The sequence below is a fragment of the Balaenoptera ricei genome, chromosome 5 (assembly GCF_028023285.1).
Source record: "Balaenoptera ricei isolate mBalRic1 chromosome 5, mBalRic1.hap2, whole genome shotgun sequence".
NCBI lineage: Eukaryota > Metazoa > Chordata > Mammalia > Artiodactyla > Balaenopteridae > Balaenoptera > Balaenoptera ricei.
The window spans coordinates 25,905,438-25,927,523 of NC_082643.1; the positions used below are offsets into that span (position 1 = coordinate 25,905,438).

At 37.9% G+C, this 22,086-nt stretch overlaps 1 protein-coding gene across 2 annotated transcripts; it reads left to right on the plus strand.

Annotated features, from left to right (window-relative positions):
* The first annotated feature begins 5,578 nt into the window (after nucleotides 1-5,578).
* Nucleotides 5,579-21,581, plus strand: ZNF330 (zinc finger protein 330). 2 transcript variants are annotated; one of them, XM_059923931.1, is made up of 10 exons: nucleotides 5,579-5,639; nucleotides 7,670-7,801; nucleotides 9,278-9,297; nucleotides 9,399-9,469; nucleotides 11,539-11,618; nucleotides 14,047-14,173; nucleotides 14,630-14,734; nucleotides 18,429-18,475; nucleotides 19,536-19,653; nucleotides 20,815-21,581. In XM_059923931.1, the coding sequence occupies exons 2-10, from the start codon at nucleotides 7,682-7,684 to the stop codon at nucleotides 21,087-21,089; spliced, it is 963 nt and encodes a 320-aa protein (XP_059779914.1). In that variant the 5' UTR covers nucleotides 5,579-5,639; nucleotides 7,670-7,681; the 3' UTR covers nucleotides 21,090-21,581. The 2 variants fall into 2 exon arrangements, with proteins under 2 accessions (XP_059779914.1, XP_059779913.1); XM_059923930.1 differs by having other exon boundaries at nucleotides 5,610-5,778.
* The last annotated feature ends 505 nt before the right edge of the window (nucleotides 21,582-22,086 follow it).

Below are 22,086 nucleotides of genomic sequence, written 5' to 3' on the forward strand. Positions count from 1 at the left end.
TCGTCCATCTGTTTCCTTTCCCTCACCGGAGATAATAAAAAAACTGAAGTTAATATCATTTCTATGGATGTTTTGGTACTTTTACTACATATATATGTATCCATAAATTATGTATACAATTGGTCTTTTGCATTACAAATTTTACATAAACAGTATTTCAATTTGATTTTTTTCTTTAACATAATGTTTTGTGGTTACCCATGTTGATGCTTATAGATTAAGTTCATGAATTTTAATTACTATATAGATTGCCTATAATTTATACCTTTCCCTAACTAAGATAGGTTGTTTAAAAACTTTTGCTATTAAAAACAGTGCTACAGGGGACTTCCCTGTGGTCCAGTGGATAAGATTCCACACTTCCAATGCAGGAGGCACGGGTTTGATCCCTGGTTGAGGAACTAAGAGCCCACATGCCACACGGCCAAAAATAAATAAATAAAAAATAAAATCGGGTCTTTAAAAAAAAGTACAGCTGTCATTTCTAAAAACAAAAAACAAAAAACAAAAGTGTTACAGATTTAACAATTTATGCTCCTACCAGAATTACTTAAAATATGTTTCTCTACCCTTTCTCAATTTTTTGAATTGCCAGACTTTTAAATTTTGGCCGATCTGATGGGTGCAAAATTGTACTCCATTGTAATATATATATATATTTTTTTAGAAGATCTTTTTTTTTTTTTCTTTTAATTTATTTATTTATTTATGGCTGTGTTGGGTCTTCGTTTCTGTGCGAGGGCTTTCTTCTAGTTGTGGCAAGTGGGGGCCACTCTTCATCACGGTGCGCGGGCCTCTCACTATCGCGGCCTCTTTCGTTTCGGAGCACAGGCTCCAGACGTGCAGGCTCAGTAATTGTGGCTCACGGGCCCAGTTGCTCCGCGGCATGTGGGATCTTCCCAGACCAGGGCTCGAACCTGTGTCCCCTGCATTGGCAGGCAGATTCTCAACCACTGCGCCACCAGGGAAGCCCTCCATTGTAATATTGATTTGGATATTTTTAATGCTATTTAGATTTCTTCTTCTATAAAATTTTCTGTTTATATCTTTTGCCTGTAATTCTTTTCAATTGTTTGTGGTTTTCTCACTGAATCGTGATTCTTTTGATAATTCTGATCAGTTGATAATTGAGTCTCTATATGAATTTTTTGTTAGTTATATACATGTCAAATTCAATCCCCTAATTTTTAGTTTGCCTTTTCACTTTTCTTGTGGTGTCTTTATTCATGCTGAAGTTTAAAATTTTGATTCAGTACATACATTATTTAATTAAATTTATTAAATTAAATTTATTAATCAGTTACATGCATTATTTATTTTCTTTAATTTTTTGCTTTTTGTGACTTATTTAAGAAATCACTTGAGATCAAGAAGGCATTCTCATATATTTTCTTACAATAGTTTTATATTTTTGCTTTGTATATTTAGATCTTTAATCCATCTGGAATTTATTTTTATGTATGCTGTTAAATAGGGAGGGATCTAATTTTATTTTCCTCCATATGGATCACCAATAGTCTCCACGTCATTTACTGAATAATACCTCTCTTCTCACTGATGTTAACGCAGACTATTCCATTTACCAAGTCGCAAAATGTATGTGAGTCTTTAGGCTTTCTATTCAGTCACACTTGTCTATTTGTTGACATCTGTTTTAATTACTGGAACTTTATAATAAATAAAGGTATTCTCTTCTGCTGGTGTTTAAAATGGTCTGGGATATTCCTGGCTCTTTACTTATCCATATGAATTTTAGGACTAACTAGTAAAATTCCACTTTAAAGTCCCTCTCAGGATTTGATTTGAATTGCATTGAATTTAGAGAATATTTCAGTTCCACCTAGTTTTTGTATCCAATTTGTTTATTATAGTTTTGTTGTTTTGTATGGATAATGTTTTAAGATTTGCCCTATATGTCAAATGAATTGATTATACACTATTGCTTTTTGCATGCCCCCCCCACCCCACCCCACCTTCCTTCTGAATTCTGTTTTCATCTTCCGGAAGCACAGTCTCTGGAATTCTTTCAGTGAGGGTCTGTGAATGATAAAGATTCTTTGTCTTTGTCTGAATATTTCTTGATTTGGCCATCACTCTTTGTAGTGAATACTGGGAGGTACTACCCAGATTCCTCTTCAGAAGTGAAGGACTTATTCCCTAAGCTGCTGGGAGTGCAGCAAGCTGACAAAATCCAGCTGTCAGTCCTCTTAAGGAGTAATCTGGTCCAAGGTCACACCCGCTTCCCTTGTCAGCCCACATCCAATGACTGATGTCACAGGTGTATAAAGGCGGGGCCCACTTGCCTCAACTCTGAAGGGACATGCCAGGTTCAAAGTCAAGGCCTTCAGTGAGACTATATTGCAGGCCAACTCTTCCCTCTGTCCAATATGGCTACTACCATCCCTTCCTCAGATGGTATTCCCAAAGCATTTCCTAACAAACTCCCTATACTCATCTTTGACTCAGGGTACGCTTCCAGAGAAGCCAACCCAAGATGGTTGACGTCAGGGTTGAGCCAAGAAAGCAGGAGCTAATATGGGACTTTTGACTTGAATCATTGGCCACTGACTGTCAATGCAGACTTCCTTACTGATGATAGATGAGGGACAGCTGGACCTTGGCACAAGGTAACAGTGCAATAGTTAAACTTTTATCAGTAGTGAACTGGAATGTATTCTAATGGAAGGTAACACACTAGTGGGTGCAATGTACCAGGCATTTAAGAAATATGAGGGAAAAGAAAAAAGAAATACAAGGGAAATAGTTATCTTAAGGTCAGGGGAACTAGTTTTATTAAGCAAAATTGATTCTTTGGAAAAAGCAAAGGGCTGAGAATGATTAAAGGTTATTAAAAATTTAAGAGTAAAATTCAGGCCTCTTTGGTAGCAGATAAAGAAGCTTTTATCTCCTGCAGTGGGAGGGCAGAAAGAGCTGAGGAACAGGCCCAGCACTTAATCATAAGTGAGGCAGAGCTCCAAAGAAGATTAACAACCACACAACCCGGCTAGGTCGGCTGTGCCACGTTCACAGTGCTGGATTGGAAAGAAACCCTGATGCAATGGGCTGGGTTGTGATACCTGAAAATCTTGAATCCCTGGATTCCACTGAACCCTCTGAGTCTGAACATGGTCCAATTTTCCCGATTAATGGCCTGTGCTCCCCTGGCTTGAAAACCATGCGGAGGCTTCCTCTTTGTAGTATAACCTGCGCTCCCCTCAGGATCTGCCCCCAGCTTCCCTCCTGTCACTGGGTTAATAACTTGGCTTAAGTTACAATGCAACCTGGCCCATACTGTAATGAGTGACAAGAACAGAGTGGTAGTGAGGTAGAGGGGTCTGATCCTCAGAAAATTAGGGAGATGGATAACAGAATATGGTGACTCTGGGAACAAAATGGGATGGGCAGCAACCGAGGATATTGCTCAGTTTGTACAATCAAAAGAACTCAAGGGAGTGTACGACTAGGAGCCTGAGAGCAATACTCTAATAATGAGTCACAATTCTTTGCCCAATTTTAAAGTCTGAGCCAGTTTTTGGATCTGGAAACCATCAATAGAGAAAAGGCTAGATCCATAGGAAGAAGGCCCTGAAATATCATAAAAGATGTACATTGCAATAATTCCCCCAGTTCTTCCCCAGAGGGTTCTGCACCATTTCCTTGGCTAACTATTTGTAGGGAAAATGGAAACATCAAAACATTTCTCAATGGAATGGTAGATACAGGAATTCACCTGCCTGCTATTAAGCTTTACATTAAAGAGATTTACAAAACTGTAAATCATTACCACTCTTCTATGTTTTTTGTTTGGGAAAATATAGTTGTTTTTCATGGAAATATGCTATTTATGCTAACATGTGATAGATTTATCAGGATAATTTGTAATAAATAAACATTAAAATTTATCGGTTTTAATTTTTTATGTGGTAAATATCAATTGAATATAACCCACATAAACAAAAGCTTGCTAGGGTTCTCAATTTTTAAGAGGTTTTAAGGGGTCTTGAGACCAAAAGCTTTAAGACTCCTACAATAGATGACATTGCAAGCGAAACCATCTGGGTAATATTGAAATAAGTTGCACAGTCTCTCTGACCAAGTTTCATCATGTGTAAAATTACGAGTTAACACTACACATGTAATTAGAATGCCAGGAGCACACAATGATATTGTTTAGCTGTTACTGATACTACTCTGTTTTCTCTGTGAGAAAGGAGGCAATAATATCTGCTAAAATTGATGGAGGAAGTGGTAGAAGTTTGACGAAAGGGGAGAAGATGTGATAAAACCCTCATGAAAAATGAGAATGATGGGCTTGATTAGGAAAATATAGGAGGCTTGCAGGGCAATTTTGAAAGACCTGTGGAGGTCAGTGACTTTGGATTTAGAGTAGAATCATGATTGTGTAACTTTTTTTCTCCTTAATAACACTCAGATGTCCAGAGTAGGAAAGAAAAGGCAAGCTGTTGAATTAACAGAATTGGGAATGTTCCAGTTAGTTTGCTCAGGACAAAAACATGGAAAATTGTGACTGAAGTGATGAATTGTGTTTTATTAACTGGGGAAGAAATGAAGGGAAGAAAGCAGGGGGATAATTGATAGGGAGAAAAGAGAAGGATCATGAGATTCGAAGTCTTCGTTAGGGACAGCTGAGAGAGTTGGTGGTATAGGAAGTTGGTTGGTTAGATGTTTGAAGTTTGGATTTTAGTGGTGGAGTAGTTCCACCTGATGACAAGGCCTGGGGTACAGTCATGAGAGTGGGTGCCTGTCTTGGAGCAGAGGTGATGGCTACTGGAGATGAAGAAATCCAGAACCCAAGAGGATGGGTCTTCCATTTAGATATTAATGTGATTCTGGGTGATGGCACAAGTTGGAAGTCAGGTTCTAGAGTCTTCCATCGGTGAGGAGAGGGTAAAACAGCAACAAGGTAGGATAAAAAGTGGCACTGCTACATAAAAACGAGGATGGATTATGTGAGGGAGGCACTGGGAAGCAAGGGGACACATCCCACCCCCCTAACCAAGACATGAAGGAAGTGTGAGAAAATGAGCAACCTTCACTTTCAAGTTTAAAGCAAGCGGACTCTGCAAGGGGGGTGGGGGTGATGTTAGATTTCAGCTAAGGACAGGCAGCAAACACACTAGAGGCTCAGAATGTGGAAGAATTTGTTCACAAAAGAATGGAATTCCAGAAGGCCAGTGGAAATAGACAAAGGAGGGTAGTACAGAACTTCACTGGACAACTAAAGGGACAACTTGTGGAGCAAACACGAAAAGTGGGATGTGAGGGCACAAAATATGCGGGTAGCAGAAAGTTTCCAGAAGAATTAGGCAAGAATTTTCTGTTTGAGTCAACTGATCCACTACCAGGGCTTAAGTTCATTTCCTTTTTCTTTTTGGATTTTTCTCTTCGCTTAGATTTCTCCTTTTCTGAAAACATAAAATTGAGGTGCCTCCCTCTCCCTCCTTCTGTTCCCCCATTTTTCCTCTTCTCTCAGTCAGGTCCTCAGCCCAGGATCGGGAGACCTGCCCCCAGCGGAAGGGGGAGTGACGGGGCGGAGCGAAGAGAAGTGGGCGGGCCTTCCCCTGTCGACGTGCTGACGTCAGAGGACATCCGGTCCGGCTCCTAGTACCTGGAAGCAGGTCTGTCCGCCTTCCTCGGGGCTTAGCATTTTTCCCCCCGGAATTGTGGTCCTCGAATTGGATCTACAGCCGCCGCGGGCCGGCCTCACGCCATTCCCTGCCCCTCGGCCCCGGGAGTGAGCCCGGCCTCCCCGCGAGGGTGAGCGAGGTCGGCCCGGAGCGCGCGCGAGGGAGGGTGCCCCGCGGGCGGGGATGGCCGTCGGTTCCCCGAGTCGCGTGGCACCTCCGCCGACTCTCCCCTGGGCTCCCCCTGCACCCCGCTGGGTCCTCCGGCTGCAGGCTTTGCCTCCAAAGCCGCAGTGGCCCCAGGCCTGTTTTCTCATTTCGTGGCACGGGCCACGTCCTGAAGAAGTGGGAGCGTTCCTGGAGGAGGGCTTAAACCCCTATAACGCTAAGACATAGAATTCACTCTTTAAGTTTACAAAACAAACTAGAGGGGAAAAAAATGAGGCTCAACTTTCCCAGCTGGTTCTCCCCGGGGGACGCAGAAAATTCAACCGGTGATCACCCTGTGATTATTTTTTTAGCTTCTTTGGCGAGGGCAGTACACAATTTTTCACCCTGTAAGTTTTGTCATTGTAAATAACGGAAGGGTGACCTAGTGGACTTGGACGTTACTCCGGGTAACCACCCACTAAACCTCCTCGCCTGGTTTGTTCATATTTTTAAGTTGCAACTAACCACCGCGCGGTTTTTTGATTGGGCATTCCAACATGAGAGTTGAAACCCGGAAAGTAGGACAACTTTATGAGTGACGTTAGTATTGTTCCAGGTACAAGCTGGTGTATGATTTTGCTGTATTGTAATGAGAAATGTAAGTGTCAAGGTGTGCTTTCATGGAACTCTCTCCCTGTATCATGGACACGACTTTGGTTTCTTTGAATATTTTTGTCTTCAGGAAGGTTGTGTGTCAGTCACCAGTGAAACTTAAAACCGTGCTTGGAGGTTTGGAATTTGTAGATCTTGGATTGAGCCTAGAAGTCTAAATCTGTGCTTTTAGGGAATTCCACAGTTGATTTTTGAGAACCACTCTTAGAAAAGACTTTTTAAAAAATACATGTATTTTGAAGAATATTAAGAAATTTGAGATTCTGTTTCAAAGCAAGCACATGGACTCATTCATTCGTGTATCTCTTCATTTGTTAAGGGCTTAATTTATGCCAGGCAGGGCTGGGAGGCAAAGAAAGATATTGTCAAGAAAGATAGGGCTGGAATCCTCAGGGAACTTGTGTCTTCAGATGGGATGAAAAGCCAAATAAAAATGTGTTATTTAGTGAAAACCTTGTTTTTCTAAATGAGGTAGTTCTTTCAACTACCTGATAAAAGCCAGTTTTAAAGTCCTTATTTTGATATGTGTGGTAAACACATACTCTTAAATTTGAACCCTGTTAAAATTACATGCTCACTGCGGGTAAAAGTAGCGGGAAAGGCAGCTTTTAGGGAGTCAAAGCTACTCTGATGCCTTTAATATCTTTTCGGAGAGGGTAGTTTGGCTCTGTAGTTAATGTTGTCATTTGACTTGACTATTAGACGTTTTATTTAGGTATTACACGGGAGAAATTAGACATACTTGAAGACTTGGCAGCATCAGGTCATCTGAATATATGGCTTAAAAAAGTGATATAAACTGGGTAAATAATATACTTTTAAATGATTCTTGTTAATTATATATTCCTAATAATTTTTTTTCACTTGGTACAGAGTAGTTTTTAAAGAATATTGAATATCAGAGGAACTTTTTTTTTGCTCTGTGGGAAAGAAAACCATTTTGGCTGTTAGGGTAAATCTTTTTGATGTTTACATATTTTAGAACTGTTTGGCAATACAAATAAGTGCCTTATTTTAAAAGCCATCTATTTGGGATGATGTGTGCTAAATGATGCATAAAGGCTTAAAATGTGCTTAACCATCAGAATAGCAGGGTTGAGTTTAAAGTTTGGGAATTAGAAGATTTCATTCTGGTATTCCTTAGTTTCTTTAAAATAGCAAATGCAACAGGGCAATTATATCTTCTCTGTTTGCTTGTGTAGAAAGAAGGGGAGATGCCTAAAAAAAAGACTGGTGCGAGGAAGAAGGCAGAGAATCGCCGGGAACGTGAAAAACAATTAAGAGCATCAAGAAGCACTATCGATTTAGCTAAACACCCGTGCAATGCTTCAATGGTAACAGCTTTTTTGGTTATCGGTTGAAAAACTATATAAATCTATGTTAAAGGCATGTCTGTTGTTTTCATTAACACTGAGTAGTGGTGAATTTTGTTTGATTTTGTTGTTTCTGAAACCTATCATATTACCTTGGCTACTGTTGGTGACAAATAGATATGTACTGAACAGGAATACACACTAGGAACTGTGTGACATTCTCCAGCTTCTCTAACCTAGTATGCCTTCCTCAGTTTGTCCTATTAATTGGAGCCTTTTCATCCTAAGTCATCATTACCATGACATAGTCCTGGTTTCCACAAGCTTATAGCTCAGTTGTTTTCTGTATTACTTAATGTTTATCAATGACAGAAATCCAACCTAAGTAACTTCAGGGAGAAATAGTTTATTGAATAAGTAATGGGCTAACTTGTGTAGTTGGGAAGGGCATGGATGTAGCTGGGATGCTGGGACAGCTGGAACCTGAAACAACTTGTAGTTCTGTCTTTTGCTTTTATTTAGTTCCATCTTCTCAGATTGTTTTATTCCATTTTTTGGGGTTCATAGCCACTGGGTTCACAGCTCCCATGTCTCACATCACATATTGTTGCCCTCAGAGAGGGAAAGGACTCTGATGGGTTGGGCTTGGGTGGGTGCCCATCCCAGGATTAACCAGCATTTGTACTGGGCTGGTGGGGGGGTGAGGGGGAGTGAGATTACATAGCACAGATAGGACGGTGGGGACTCCCTTGTCCATGTCAGGGTGATTTCTAGAGAAGAGAAGGAGGACAGACAAAGAAATCACTCATACCTAAATATATACAGTGAGGGCTAGACTTTGGTAAGTGCTGCAGAAAAGGTACAATTGGGATTAAGGTTCATTAGGACTAAGAGGTGATAAAGGTGAGTGTGGGGATGGGGTACAGTTCACAGAGGAGGTGGGATCATCACCAGGACTTCCAGCAGGTAAAGAAGTGAGGAGGGACTTTTCAGGGAAAAGTATTAGAATAAGTAAGGCATGGAAAAGAAGAAATACAAGACATATTTTGAGAATGGCTGGCAAATAGTGACTTGAATCTAAAGAGAATAGGCCAGTGAGGTTTGAAAAGTGGTTAGAGACCAGACTGTGGAGAGCTTCTTCATACCATGTTTAGAATTCTGGATTTTCTGTGAGCTTCAACATACTGTGTTCTCTACTGTTTCTTGTGTTCGTTCTGTATTATTTTTCTGATTGCTTAAAAAAAAATCCAAAAAACAGACCACTACTGTATTTAGCCTCTTTTGTGAAAAGGCCACTTCTTTCTCTAGTGTGGTATGCCCCAAAACATACCTTTGTTGTTAAAGTATGTATAGATGCTTGTATTCATGGGTGGAATTGGAGGGTTTGGGCAAATGTCACTTAAATTTTAGCATGAAAAACGGTATTCTTTATAATGCGGGTAACTTTGCAGTTTTCAACCAGTAGAAAAATTAATGTTATGTTTTTATATTTTACAGGAATGTGACAAGTGTCAGAGGTAAATTTTTATTTATTTCTTTTTCTATCTATGTGTAATAATATAGACTGACCTTTTATCTGATATTGACTAAATTTTAAAATTTTCTTTTACATGACAAGACGGCAGAAGAATAGAGCATTTTGCTATTTTTGTAATTCTGTACAGAAGTTACCAATTTGTGCACAGTGTGGTAAGTATATGATCAAAACACATGCTTTTCTTTTATCAAACATTTGTTTGGCATTTAATCAGTTTGAACCTGTGGGTTCATCGTTATCATTTACAGTAACGTTATGCCTTACTATTAATAAGACTACATAAAATGTTATTTGGCCTATCAAAAAACTGTCACGTCTTGGTTTTGTCTCTTTGATGTAATGCTGGAAAATAATTAAGATACAGTTTAGATAAAGGTACCACGTGTTGTTTTAAACATGGAAAGATTAGATTTCAGACTAATAACATTTGGTGATGCTGCCTTTTTATTTATACTGTCTTAGTCTTGTCGATATCCTTTGTTTACTTTCCTAAGTTTTGATTTCTGCTGATACTGCCTGCAGTGTGTTAGGCTGTTAAAAATAATTCTGTTCCACATTTACCTGGTGCCAGTTTTTGTGATCAGTTGTTTTTCTGTTTGGTTCTTAGCGTATGATTCTTGAATTTCCTCACATGTATTCCCAAGTGAGTAGAATAGAGTTCCTAAGCCACTTACCTAGTTCCCAAGTATCAGTGGAAACTTTTATTCAGAGTAAATGATTATTCAGAGTAAAACTAAATAGTAGTTCATAGAACAAGATCCATGTTTCCCAAATAGTCTGCCACAGAATACTTGAGATATTAATAGGTATTTCTTAAAGCAGAGCATACATTTGAGACACGCTGCGTGTTTCATTCCCTCATTCCCACCTGGGAGAGTTCTCTTACCTATGTATGTGTTAAAAGTTCTGAAGACCTCCAGTAAAGAAACCTGATTAATTGTCTTGACTCCAGATTTGCCCCCCAAACTTTTATTTGAACAAGTATCCCCTTTGCTTATGGGATAATAGTTTCAGGTGAAACACAGTTTGAGATATGCTCATTTAAATGTTATGCATGATAACATTGCAGAAAGTTAGGAAGGCTTAGGGCCACACCCCTGAATGTTTCTAGTGTAGTTCTAGCTTTCAGAGATGGCTTTGAGGTCTGTAATTAATGGAAAAGAGAACACTGGCCTAGATAGACCAGTCATTTGCCAGTTTTTATATCCTTATTTACAAAAGACAAATGGATGTAGAGTGAGGAAATAGACTGTGGAGAAGATTGAGATAAGCTGTCGCTAGGCCCTTCCCCTGTTTTCAGCGTTTGTGGTGCTGTGCACGGATACAGTTCCCTCTCGCCGATTCTTGTCCTTAGTGTTAGACAGGGAGCAGCTGGGGGCCTGCTGCCCCTCATTTCCTGTTTCTCTTCGCATTTCCTGTTGTCTAGCTTTGTTTCTTAGGTAATCAAGGTAGTGGAAAATTGAGCATCTTCTGTTTCTTTCGTGTTCTGCTTTGTGGAGTCTGAGATGCGTGATTGATATGTCACCATTAATCCTCTCGCAGCATGTGATCAGTGAATTTCCTGACAGTGTTTCGGGTTGGTGATTCGCTGCTAGATAAGAGCTCTTGTGGCTGTATTGTGATTTTTAGCTTTATCACTATATTCCTGATTTTTGTGCTCATTTGGGCACTTATTGGACAATTCTTTTAGAAGAATGTTTACCCGGGGGCTAAGTTTGTAAATTTTTAACTATGGTTAAACATTAAAAAAATGAACCAGATAATCTGCATAATTATTATTTGATTTGCTTTGGTTTGATATGTTCTAGGGAAAGAAAGAAGCAGTAACTTCAAATCAGACTGCCTTTATTGTGAATTATAAAATGTAAAATTCACTTTTAAAGCATATTTAAAAACCTCCCTGAATTCATCTGAAAATTCACAAGATTTTTAAACTGCTTTAGTGATTATTAGGTTACAAAGCATAACCTTCAAATTTTGATTTTAGTACAAACATGAATTATCATATAAGTTCCTAATCTCAAAAGATCTGACTGAAGTAATGAGGTCTCAGTTATATCCATTTTCTTTTTCCAGTTATATAAGCAGTAAATAGTGCTGGTCTCTCTTTATTTTCAAATTATTTCCATAGGAACTTGGACTAGATAAAAAGAGGAATTAGTGAATATTTGTATGTACTACTTTGCAAGACTAATAGTGAAAATTTTTGTTTCTTTGCTAGGGAAAACAAAGTGCATGATGAAGTCTTCTGACTGTGTCATAAAACATGCTGGTGTCTACAGTACTGGCCTTGCCATGGTGGTAAGCTTCTTGTAGTTATCTTTTAGACGAGTAGGTTTCCAAGGAGAAGGAGAAGGCATTCTGACCAATATGCAGTTGTTTTTTTCTAAATGTAATCAGTCTGGAGTTATCTGGATTATCTGTGGCATGTTTTTGTATGATTTTCACTTATTACCCACTTGTTTTTGACTGCTTTCTTCTTTCTTATTGGGAAATGTATAAGGAAGGGAAACTCATCTAATGTTGACCTAAACAACATTAATTTGTTAGTGATACCTTTCTAATATATCTTAATTAGACATCACAAAATATTATTTACTATACTGAAAGTCCTGCTAAACTAAAATTCAGTCTTTTGGTTAAATAAGCAACCTAGTTCCAAGAGAACCTAGGATTAATCGTTCTTTTAAAGCTTTACGTTTCAAAAAAGAGTACATAGTTAACACAGAATTACGCTCTTTACTACATGTAGTTACATGTAGTTCATTACATGTCGTTATGTCTTTGTTACATGTAGACGTTTCAAAGAAAATTCATTATTTTACATAATGGAAACAGTTGCATTGTGTGAGGCATTTTGCTCGTTTTTTAAAAAAAAATGTTATCCTTTTGACCAGTTTTACTGTATTCTATTGTGTGAATTTATTCTTAGGTCCAAATGTCAGTCCATGAGGAAAGTAATATTTATAGTAGAATATTCATAATTTTCCAAGAACATGTAATTTTCCATCATGAGGCAGACCTTTATATTTTTCATGAGTGGCTATCTTATAGAAGAGCTGGAATTATTCATAATCATCATGTGAAAATTCTTTATTTTAAGTATAGCATTGTCAGTGTTATCTTTATTCAGAAGCTGTTGTAATCTTCCTTGGTAGTTTGCTTATGTCTAGATTTATCAAATTATTATTGTTTTAATTCACTGAGTTGTATGAGTATGAATGAACTCTTATATAAAGAATACTTTAAAGTCGAATCATGCATCATTAGCTCTAAATTCTAGAAAAGTGATTTTCTGGCCATCTTCTATTTGCTGATTAAGATTCCCTCTCCCCGACTCTTCCCCCTGATTTGCCCTGGGAGCCTGACTTGTGTGGTGGACTGGATCAGTGTCTTACTTAGGGCTTCTTTTTGGGTTCAGCCGCCCAAAAAGGACTTTGGCAAGAGACCTGATGATAGGAGGAAATTATGATCCGGGTGTTTATTCTCCCAGCTTATGCCCTACCAGCTTATCCTGGTTTCGACATGGATTGGCCACCAGTTCCTCTCTATATGACCAGGTAGTCCTCTGCATACGGCTGGCTTTCTCTTGCGGTTGTAGAACCTCCCTCCCTTCCCTGCCCTTGGCCCTTCAGCCCTAGGGGTAGTATCTGCATCATCCCAGATGTTTTTTCGAAGCCCTTCCCTATTCTTTGTGAATTATCTCTTTAAACTCCCCTGGATTACCCAGTTTAATGTGTCATTTTTCTCTTGCTAGAACCCTGAGTAATCCAAGAGATAGATTCGAGGATTTGCTATCTACACTGGTAATCTATTTTTACAAGTCCCAAAACATTCTTCCTATTTGCACTTTTCCACTTTTGTTACAGTGCCTTGAATAGTAGAACAGTGAATTTTGAGTGTTGGAAGACCTGGATTTGAATCACAGCTCAGCTCTAATGTAGCTCTAGAACTTGGACTTAGTCTCAGGCCCCTGTCCCTCCTCACCCAGAAAGGAAAAACCGTCCAGTTCCATTTCCTTAAGATTCTTTCTAGCTCTTAGTGTTCTGTAGATGTCATTGTGTTATTAAAGGTGTGTGTAGTCTTACCGTCTTACCTTGACAGAGAATTGGAAAGTCTCACCCTGTCATTTAGTTCCAGATATTATATTTTAGTTTTATTAAACAAAGAGTTATAATAATGATTTAATGCATAAGTTGCCTTAAAAAAGATGCTGGCAGAAGTTTAATATTTTCTCTCTGTTATTCTAGAAAAGCTATATATTTATTTTATAAATTACATAGATAAGAAGGAACTTTCTTAAGTCAGGAATGTTAGTATTTGAAAAAACTTAATTTCGTTACCAGAATTGCTATAGACAGGAACGCTTAAATTATGGGCTCTAGACTTCATTTGATTTTTTGTAAAATTCAGTTTGGGGGCAACACTGTCGGCTCTTTGACTTATTTTAATGATTAATATTAGCGTAAGTGCATAGTTTCCCTTTTGCTTCTTTTTCTTTTGATTTATAGATTTGTATATTGTAAATAGCTATTGGTGAAGTAGTTTGATTTTCAGGAAACACTCTTTAATTTTGGCTTAAACAGTACATTTTCTTTAATGAAGCCACTCATTATCACTGAAGGTTGATAAGTGGCTAAATGTATATAATTTTGGTGGTTGCCACTGCTTAAACTGTGGCTGCAGCCAGTTGTGTCAAAGGTTAATTTTTCATGTTCTTTGGTTGCAGGGTGCAATATGTGACTTCTGTGAAGCTTGGGTTTGTCACGGTAGGAAGTGTCTCAGTACACACGCCTGTGTCTGCCCGCTTACCGATGCTGAGTGTGTGGAATGTGAACGGGGTGTCTGGGACCACGGTGAGTGGTTACCTACAAATGATGAGCTTTGCTGGAAGTGAAGGCTGACTTTGACACGTTCTGGATGCTCTTTTTTTATGACTTTTTTTAGGATTCTGTCATCGTAAGTACTGGCACTGTTTTGGTTAGCAGTTTAGTTGGAAAAGGGATTTATACCAGCAGTAACAGGCAATACTAGGATTTTTACCTAGGCAGGTAGGGAGGGGAGTTACAGGGGAGGAAGTGCCTCTGAGCATTGTGAGTGTATATGGGTAGCCAGGGTACAGTGGGAGTTCACTCTTTTATGGTTCAATTTGTCAGTTTTCTTTGGAGCCTTTGCCAGAACAAAAACTGCCGTGCTATTTTGGTGTAAATCTTAAATAACTTGCCATCTTTTCTGAGCAGTTTTACAGATAAGTTTTTTAAATTAAACTTTATCATATTTACATTTGTGGGTTTTGTTCTTTAATCCAATAGGAGGCAGAATTTTCAGTTGTTCTTTTTGCCATAACTTTCTTTGTGAAGATGATCAGTTTGAACATCAAGCCAGCTGCCAGGTTTTAGAAGCGGAAACATTTAAATGTAAGTTTTTATATATTAGATGTTCTTTATACCCAAGATTCTTAATAGTGTAAGTGTTAAACTTAATGAAAAAGGAATCTAGTTTTTCATGCGGCCTCTTATGGACTGTAATTTAATTCAATATCTATTTTCGGTTTGTAGAAAAAATTCAGAACACATACAGTCCAGTTTTGTCCAGCAGTGTGCCAGTGACATTTTGGTTGGGTCAGTTCTTCATTTTGTGGGATTGATCAGGCATTGCAGGACTTGTAGCATTCCTGATCCTGAATACTAAATGTCATTTTCACTTCCAAGTTATTATAACAACTAACATACCCTCCCCCACCCCGTTTTCAGGTGTCCCCAGATAAGTGGTACACCCCTAGTTTGTTCCTGCTGGTTGGTTCCAGTGACTCTTAGACAGGACTGTGCATCAGAAACACCTGTGGAGGTTATTTAAAAGTACAGGTGTCAAGGCCTCATCCCTGGAGGTTCTATCTTTAAGTGGGTGGCAGGTGCCAGGCATCTGTATTTAACCTGCACACATAACTCTCATGTATATTCTAGTTTGAGAACCAGTGTTTCATGGTATCATCTTTAGAGATAGATTGCATTTTATTTTATTTCTATTCTGTTGATTCTCAAAAGCTCAAGTTTTAGATTCAGACATTACTTGAATTCTACTTATTGGCCATATGTTTTTGGGCAACTTACCAAATCTTTCTAAACCTGAATTTTGTTATGTATTAAAGAAAGAAGCTAATTGTTTCAGAGTTAATTGAAGTGAGAATCCATATAAGGCATAAGTATGGTACCGGTCACTTACAAAGCCCTTATTAAATAGTAGATACCACTGTAGGAAAGACTGAAATTCCAAATTCACTTTCTTGAATTTGGTTCTTGTTCTGCTATGAAATGCTAATCCCTATACTCATCTATAAATTTAAAGTTGGTAAGTCATCAGTCTAAGACACACATACACACACATAGGTAATTCTTGTGATATTTATAAAGAAAATCTCAAAAGATTAAAGGAACATCTCAGAGTAGTTAGCCTTTTTGAGCTGTTCCTAGGCTTCTGCAGAATGTATAATATGAAAATTGAATTATTTTATTTGGGACTTGGGAACTTTGTGTATTTCGTAGCATTTACACCCCAAAGACAGGCAACTGTAAGTGATAAGGCTATATTTCCATCAAGAAGTTTTAGTGATTCAGTAAAAGACAAAGGAAAAATAAAGACACTGAATAATTGAAAGGATTTTAAGATAAATCTCTTACCATGCCTTTGATACCTCATATTAAAGTCATTCTCATTGCAGATTCACAGGCTTCCTTGGTTTACTGTAATTTATCGTCTTTCTTTACTTTTTTTTCATTGTTTTATTTTTTCGTTGCCATTTTTCCTTTGCCAGTTGCCATTCACTACTTGAAATATTTTCTCTGAAACACTGTCCTAATCATACATATAAGTCCCAAAGATAGTTTGTTTCTACTCCCTTAATTGGTCATATATCATCAGTTTTGGATTTGACCGTACAACTATGAATTGGAAGATACGGAAATTCTATAAAATACTTCTTTGCCTGTATAACCAGTGGGAAGTATATTTCGAGGAGAAAAAACAAAAACAAAAACAAAACACATGTGTGTACTCTGCCTTTATTTTTTAAAATAATAAAAGTGGCCCGGGGACTTCTAATTTAAATGGCTTATTGTCAGCAGGCTTTGATGTATTCTAACCTGCTTTCTTTTAAAATACTCGGAAGACATAGAAATAGATTTAAAAAGAAAACCATTCCCCAGTCTAAAACTAGGAAAGTCACAATATTTTTTAGAATCTGGGAGAAATGCAGTTTTTATATAAGTTCAAGATTTTAACTCTTGGGGAGAAAAATAACAGGGCAGTGAAGTGGAGTGCCAGTGTGTTTTTGAGGTGTAATTAGGGGAAGAAGCCTGGCAAGGCCGCATCCCATCCTAGCGGTTTGGGTTCCCTGCCGTAAGGGTGAGGGTGTGATAGACAACAACGAGTTTCTTGGGATTGTGTTGTTGTGGCATGTCAAAGGTTCAGGTGGTGGGGATGGGAGAAGATTCTGTATCAGAAATGCCTGGTGCACAGGGAAACTGGGTTGGGCACTTTGTACTTTCAGCCTGTGTTCTGGTTCTGTACTTGAAAGGAATTTATAGCATTTTGGTGATATATATCCTCTTTTGACTGAATGAAGAATGAACCTAAGAACTCTCTAGGCATATCTTCAAGTAGAAATGATTGAGATTTCAGGTTTTTTCCTCCACAGACTGAAATAATACAGTTATTATTAGAGTAATTTGGTATACTTATATATTCCTAATATATATATATATAGTAAGTACTCAGTTGATTTTTACTTTTATTATTAGCATGTAGGACAAGTAATATAAATCCATCTGAAATAGCAGTGTCACTGTGGAAGGAAGCAGGATGGTTGGACAGAAGCAATAATAATACACATAATTGAGAAATCATCTTTGAGTTTTTAATAAGATACTTTCCTGTTCAGATTGAAAAAGCTCCCCATGACCCAGGCAAACTTAAAAGAATCCCCAACTTAGAAACATCTGCAATATTTGAATTATAAAGATAGATTTCCTTTTGTTTTCTTTACTTTTTCAAAACCTCTAAGTAAATTGAAAGTTAATAGTTTATATTTAGACTATATCAGGGTAAGGCTTAGTTTGTTTTCTTGTTTCTATACCTCTCAATTATTTTTGTCTTCCATTTTTTGGCATATTCAATATGTGCCAGACAAATTGGCTTTTCTAAAATATTTGCTCTTAAGTTTAGGAGCATTATTTGCATTAATATTTGCATTAATTGTAGATAATGACCAAAATTAATGTGGCTTACTGACTAAAATAGAGATAAAATATTTTAGGATTTTTCCATCTGTTTTCCTGCCCACTTGAGTATTATTTTCTCTTCATAGTCCACCTGAAGTATTCTATTCTCATATCAGAAGTTTGCAAAAAATGGCAATAGCCTACAACACAAGGAGAGAATATATATTAATGGAAACAGTTATTCTTTTAAAAATTGAAGTTATATCCTTTTTTTTTTGGCTGTGTTGGGTTTTCTTTGCTGCACGTGGGCTTTCTCTAGTTGCGGCGAGTGGGGGCTACTCTTCGTTGCGGTGCACGGGCTTCTCATTGCGGTGGCTTCTCTTGTTGTGGAGCACGGGCTCTAGGTGTGTGGGCTTCAGTAGTTGTGGCTCGCGGGCTCAGTAGTTGTGGCTCACGGGCTTAGTTGCTCCGTGGCATGTGGGATCTTCCCAGACCAGCGCTCGAACCTGTGTCCCCTGCATTGGCAGGCGGATTCTTAACCACTGCGCCACCAGGGAAGTCCTGAACTGTTATATCCTTAGGTGAAGAGTCCAGCCAGTGTCACTGAAAAAATGTTTTACCATTTCAGTTTCCTAAATATCATTAATGAAGTTTGCCATCTCCTAGTTTTGGAGCAATAGAAAGAGATTGGAGGATAAAAGAATGCTGTTTCTGTGCAATTGCTGGATTCCTTGCATCTGGCTGGGGATTCCATCTCATTTTTTTGTATCCTCTAGGTTATGAGACAGAAAAAAAAAAGATAATTGATCTAAGATAGTACATCAAGTATAAATCTGTGGAAAATAGTGTTTTCATTCCAAGTTTGAAAATGGATATTATGCACTTTCCCTCACAGGTGTTTCATGCAATCGGCTTGGTCAGCATTCCTGTCTCCGTTGTAAGGTATACTTTTATATTTTTTAGTTTTAGATTTTGTTTTCTATCCCCATACTCATCCACCAGCTCTTGGATTATTTATAGCTATAATAAATCTACAGGGGTCCTTAAACATTATGTAATTTACTTCTTTTATTTTAGAGATTGTGAATGAAGTTGAGACAGCTTAGAGACATTTCAGAGGTCATCCAGTTGGCTTGTCTCAGAGTCGACACCAGTGCGTGTGTCTCCTGAATCTTAGCTCAGTGTTTTTATGCCTTATGTTTATAGAGAACATTCTGACCAAAATGATGGGAGTATATTTTACTTTATGTTAAAATGCACTTGTTTGGTAGAGTTTGAGTACAGTGAAGATTTCCATAATGTTCTGTTTCCTTAGACCTTGTCTCCAGCATTTCCATTTGTCAAAGATCACTAAACGGATGCAGCTGATTCACTGCCTCTCAGAGTCATTTCTCTGGTTCCTACTAATGCTCCTAACCCTCTCTCTTAATTCTCCCCCAACTCTTCCTCTTCTCCAGTTCTGTCTGTGCTGTTTTCCTCTGCCTTAGATCACTCTTCTGTCTTTGCTTACCCTGCTGCACCCCCATTCTCCTTCAGATCTCGGCTAAGACTTCACATCTCCCAGGCTGCCTTTCCTGAATCCTGGGTCTGGTTTGGCACTTCTCCTCTTCCCTTCCCTTGCGATGCGTAATGTGTGTAGCTGCCTCTCCACTTGTCTGTGTCCCCAGTTAGACTGTGTGCTCTGTGCAGGTAGATAAGCTGGTCACCATTATGTCATCAGAGGCTTTGTGAATACTCACATTTACGAAGAAACGTGTCTGCATATCATCCCTGCATATATTTTCTGTCTTGTGTTTAGGCCATAGTTCAGAAGAGTCCTGGCAGAGACCATTTCCTTTAAGGAATTGAAATCAGGAGCATGACCAGTCCCAACAAAACTCTTAATCTCTGCCCTAACAAAAGTATATATGTAACTTTACATTTCCTTGAAATACCAAGTGATGCCTTCGTATATTTTTTGAATTACTTATTTAACTTGCTCATTTTTATTTCTCCTATATAGGCTTGTTTCTGTGATGATCATACAAGGAGCAAGGTGTTTAAGCACGAAAAAGGAAAACGGCCTCCCTGCCCTAAATGTGGACACGAAACTCAGGAAACTAAGGATCTCAGCATGTCAAGTAAGGCTCTTGTTAAAATACCACTGGGGTGATTTTGCTTTCTTGCTTAGACAAGATTTATCTCTTTTTTTTCTCTTTCTATTTTTGTTTTTGCCTTTTCTTCATATTTGAAAAGATGAATGTGTTCTCTTATGCAAATGGAATTTTATAGCCTTGGAAAATTTGTGGGTAAAATTTCTCAATTTAACTTAAGAAATATACCATCATTCACTCTGATATTTGGCATTTGCTTCAGTTAATGACATAGTGAATACTGAAATTTAAGACCAAAAAGAATGATTTTTCTGTTTTTGCTGAAGCTTCATTTTAAATAATTGAGTAGCAATAAATCCTCACTACTCAAGTGGTGGTAATCTTCAGTACTTGGAAGTTGGAATTCATTTTGAAGCTATTCTTATGTGTGTGATATTTGAGCAGTGATCCTTATTATGTTATACGTCACTACTGTAGGAAATTGTTTTATAGTTTTTATATAACTTTTCTATGAAGGAATGCAACTACTACAGACATGCTTACAGTAATGAAGCTCACGATTTTGTTAAAGAGAATTTGACTCTTTACCAAACGTATAATGGAACCATAATTCTAAATGACTCTGACAATACTTTGTTTAATCAAAGATATAGTTATACAGTGAGGTGAGACAATTTTTTACGCTTAACTTTGTTTTGCTGCTAAGGCAGAAGAAATGACGGACTTTGTCTTCTAGGACATCTGAATTATACAGTAGCTCTCTTGAGAAGAGTGTAATGACATGAAATCACCTGTTCTGTGATTTGAAAATGCACTTTTAATTGATCAAACAAAGGGCATTTTAGTTTTTAACATGCCTTATTTAACTTATGTATGGAGAATGCTATTATTCATATTTCGTTTTCCTACTTTGTCTAGATTTAATGAAATGACACTGTCATCCTTCTCATTTCTTATATATGATGTGTATGTAGACTCTAAGTAGGATGGAACTGATTGTTGTTTCTAAGGTCTCCTTTCTTTCCGGTTAAATGTTAAGTGAGGAAATAAGGAAAATGTGACTGACTTTTTCATTTGAGAGTAAGCAGCAGCCAATCAAGTTCATGTAACTTCATATATTGTAGAGGAAAATGAGGATGTAGAGAATTGGAGCTAATCAGGTGCCACACACATATCTGTCTTTCGTAGCACGCTCCCTGAAATTTGGCAGGCAGACTGGAGGTGAAGAGGGAGATGGAGCTTCTGGGTATGATGCCTATTGGAAGAACCTTGCATCTGATAAGTACGGTGATAGCAGCTACCATGATGAGGAAGAAGATGAGTACGAAGCAGAGGATGATGAAGAGGAAGAAGATGAAGGTGGAAAGGATTCAGACGCTGAGTCATCAGATTTGTTTACTAATTTGAATTTAGGAAGGACCTATGCCAGTGGCTATGCTCACTATGAGGAACAAGAGAACTAGGAAAGCTGCTTGCCCATTGGTGACCTTGTCTGAGGAGCTGGAATGTGTGTGCTTGATGGATCGTGTGTGGATATTCAGACGTACGCACTGTCACTTAGCCTTATGTGAAAGACTAGTCACACTTACTGGGGCAAGGGGTAGGGCATAGCATTTTCATAGGAACTGATAATCAGGCTTGTAGCATAAGAAAAATGAATTTCAAATGTAAGATGTTTATCGATCCAAGCAATTAAGCATCATGGATTGGATTTTACTGATTTCAGTAATCTAGTAGGTTTGCCAATTAATTACATATACAGGATAAAGGAATAGGATGGTAATATATTTGTTTGAAATTAAATTGCTGTTTTTATTAATACTGCTTAGAAAATCATTCTGATTTTGTAAAATGTAATGGGTAAAATGAATTACTGTACTTTTTCTTGTTTGTCCACAGGATAAAAGTCAGATGTTATGCTAAATTTTCATTAAATATTCATGTTATCTTAAGTAGTTATATGTGTGTTTTAGCAATTGACTCATTCATTTCTTTCTTCACAGCGTGTGTCCTGAACAACACCTATTATTTATGCTTAAATGTATAGACAAAGGTGACTATATAGCCATTTTTCAGAATCAGTATTATCACACAGATGTTTTACCCAGGAAATTTCATTTCTCTTTGAATAAATCTAGTATCTCACTTATATACTTTTGATATTTTATTTGATTTCTTATTCTCAGTATTTTAAGCCTATTTTGGAAAGCATTCCAATATTTTTGTATAAACTGTTTCATCTTTTTTTGTCTAATATGCAAGATAGGTAGCAGAGATTAATAGTGTGTGATAGACACAAAGTGATGCAGCTGAACCCCATCATCCGTGGTAGGTGGAGAACAGACAGTTGCTGGCACAAGTTCCAGCGGTTACAGCTTACACTGACAGTGAATTGGGATGGTGTGGGAGAAAGGAATGCATCATCAGACGGGCTGGCATTTGGAAAGTATGGAGAAAATT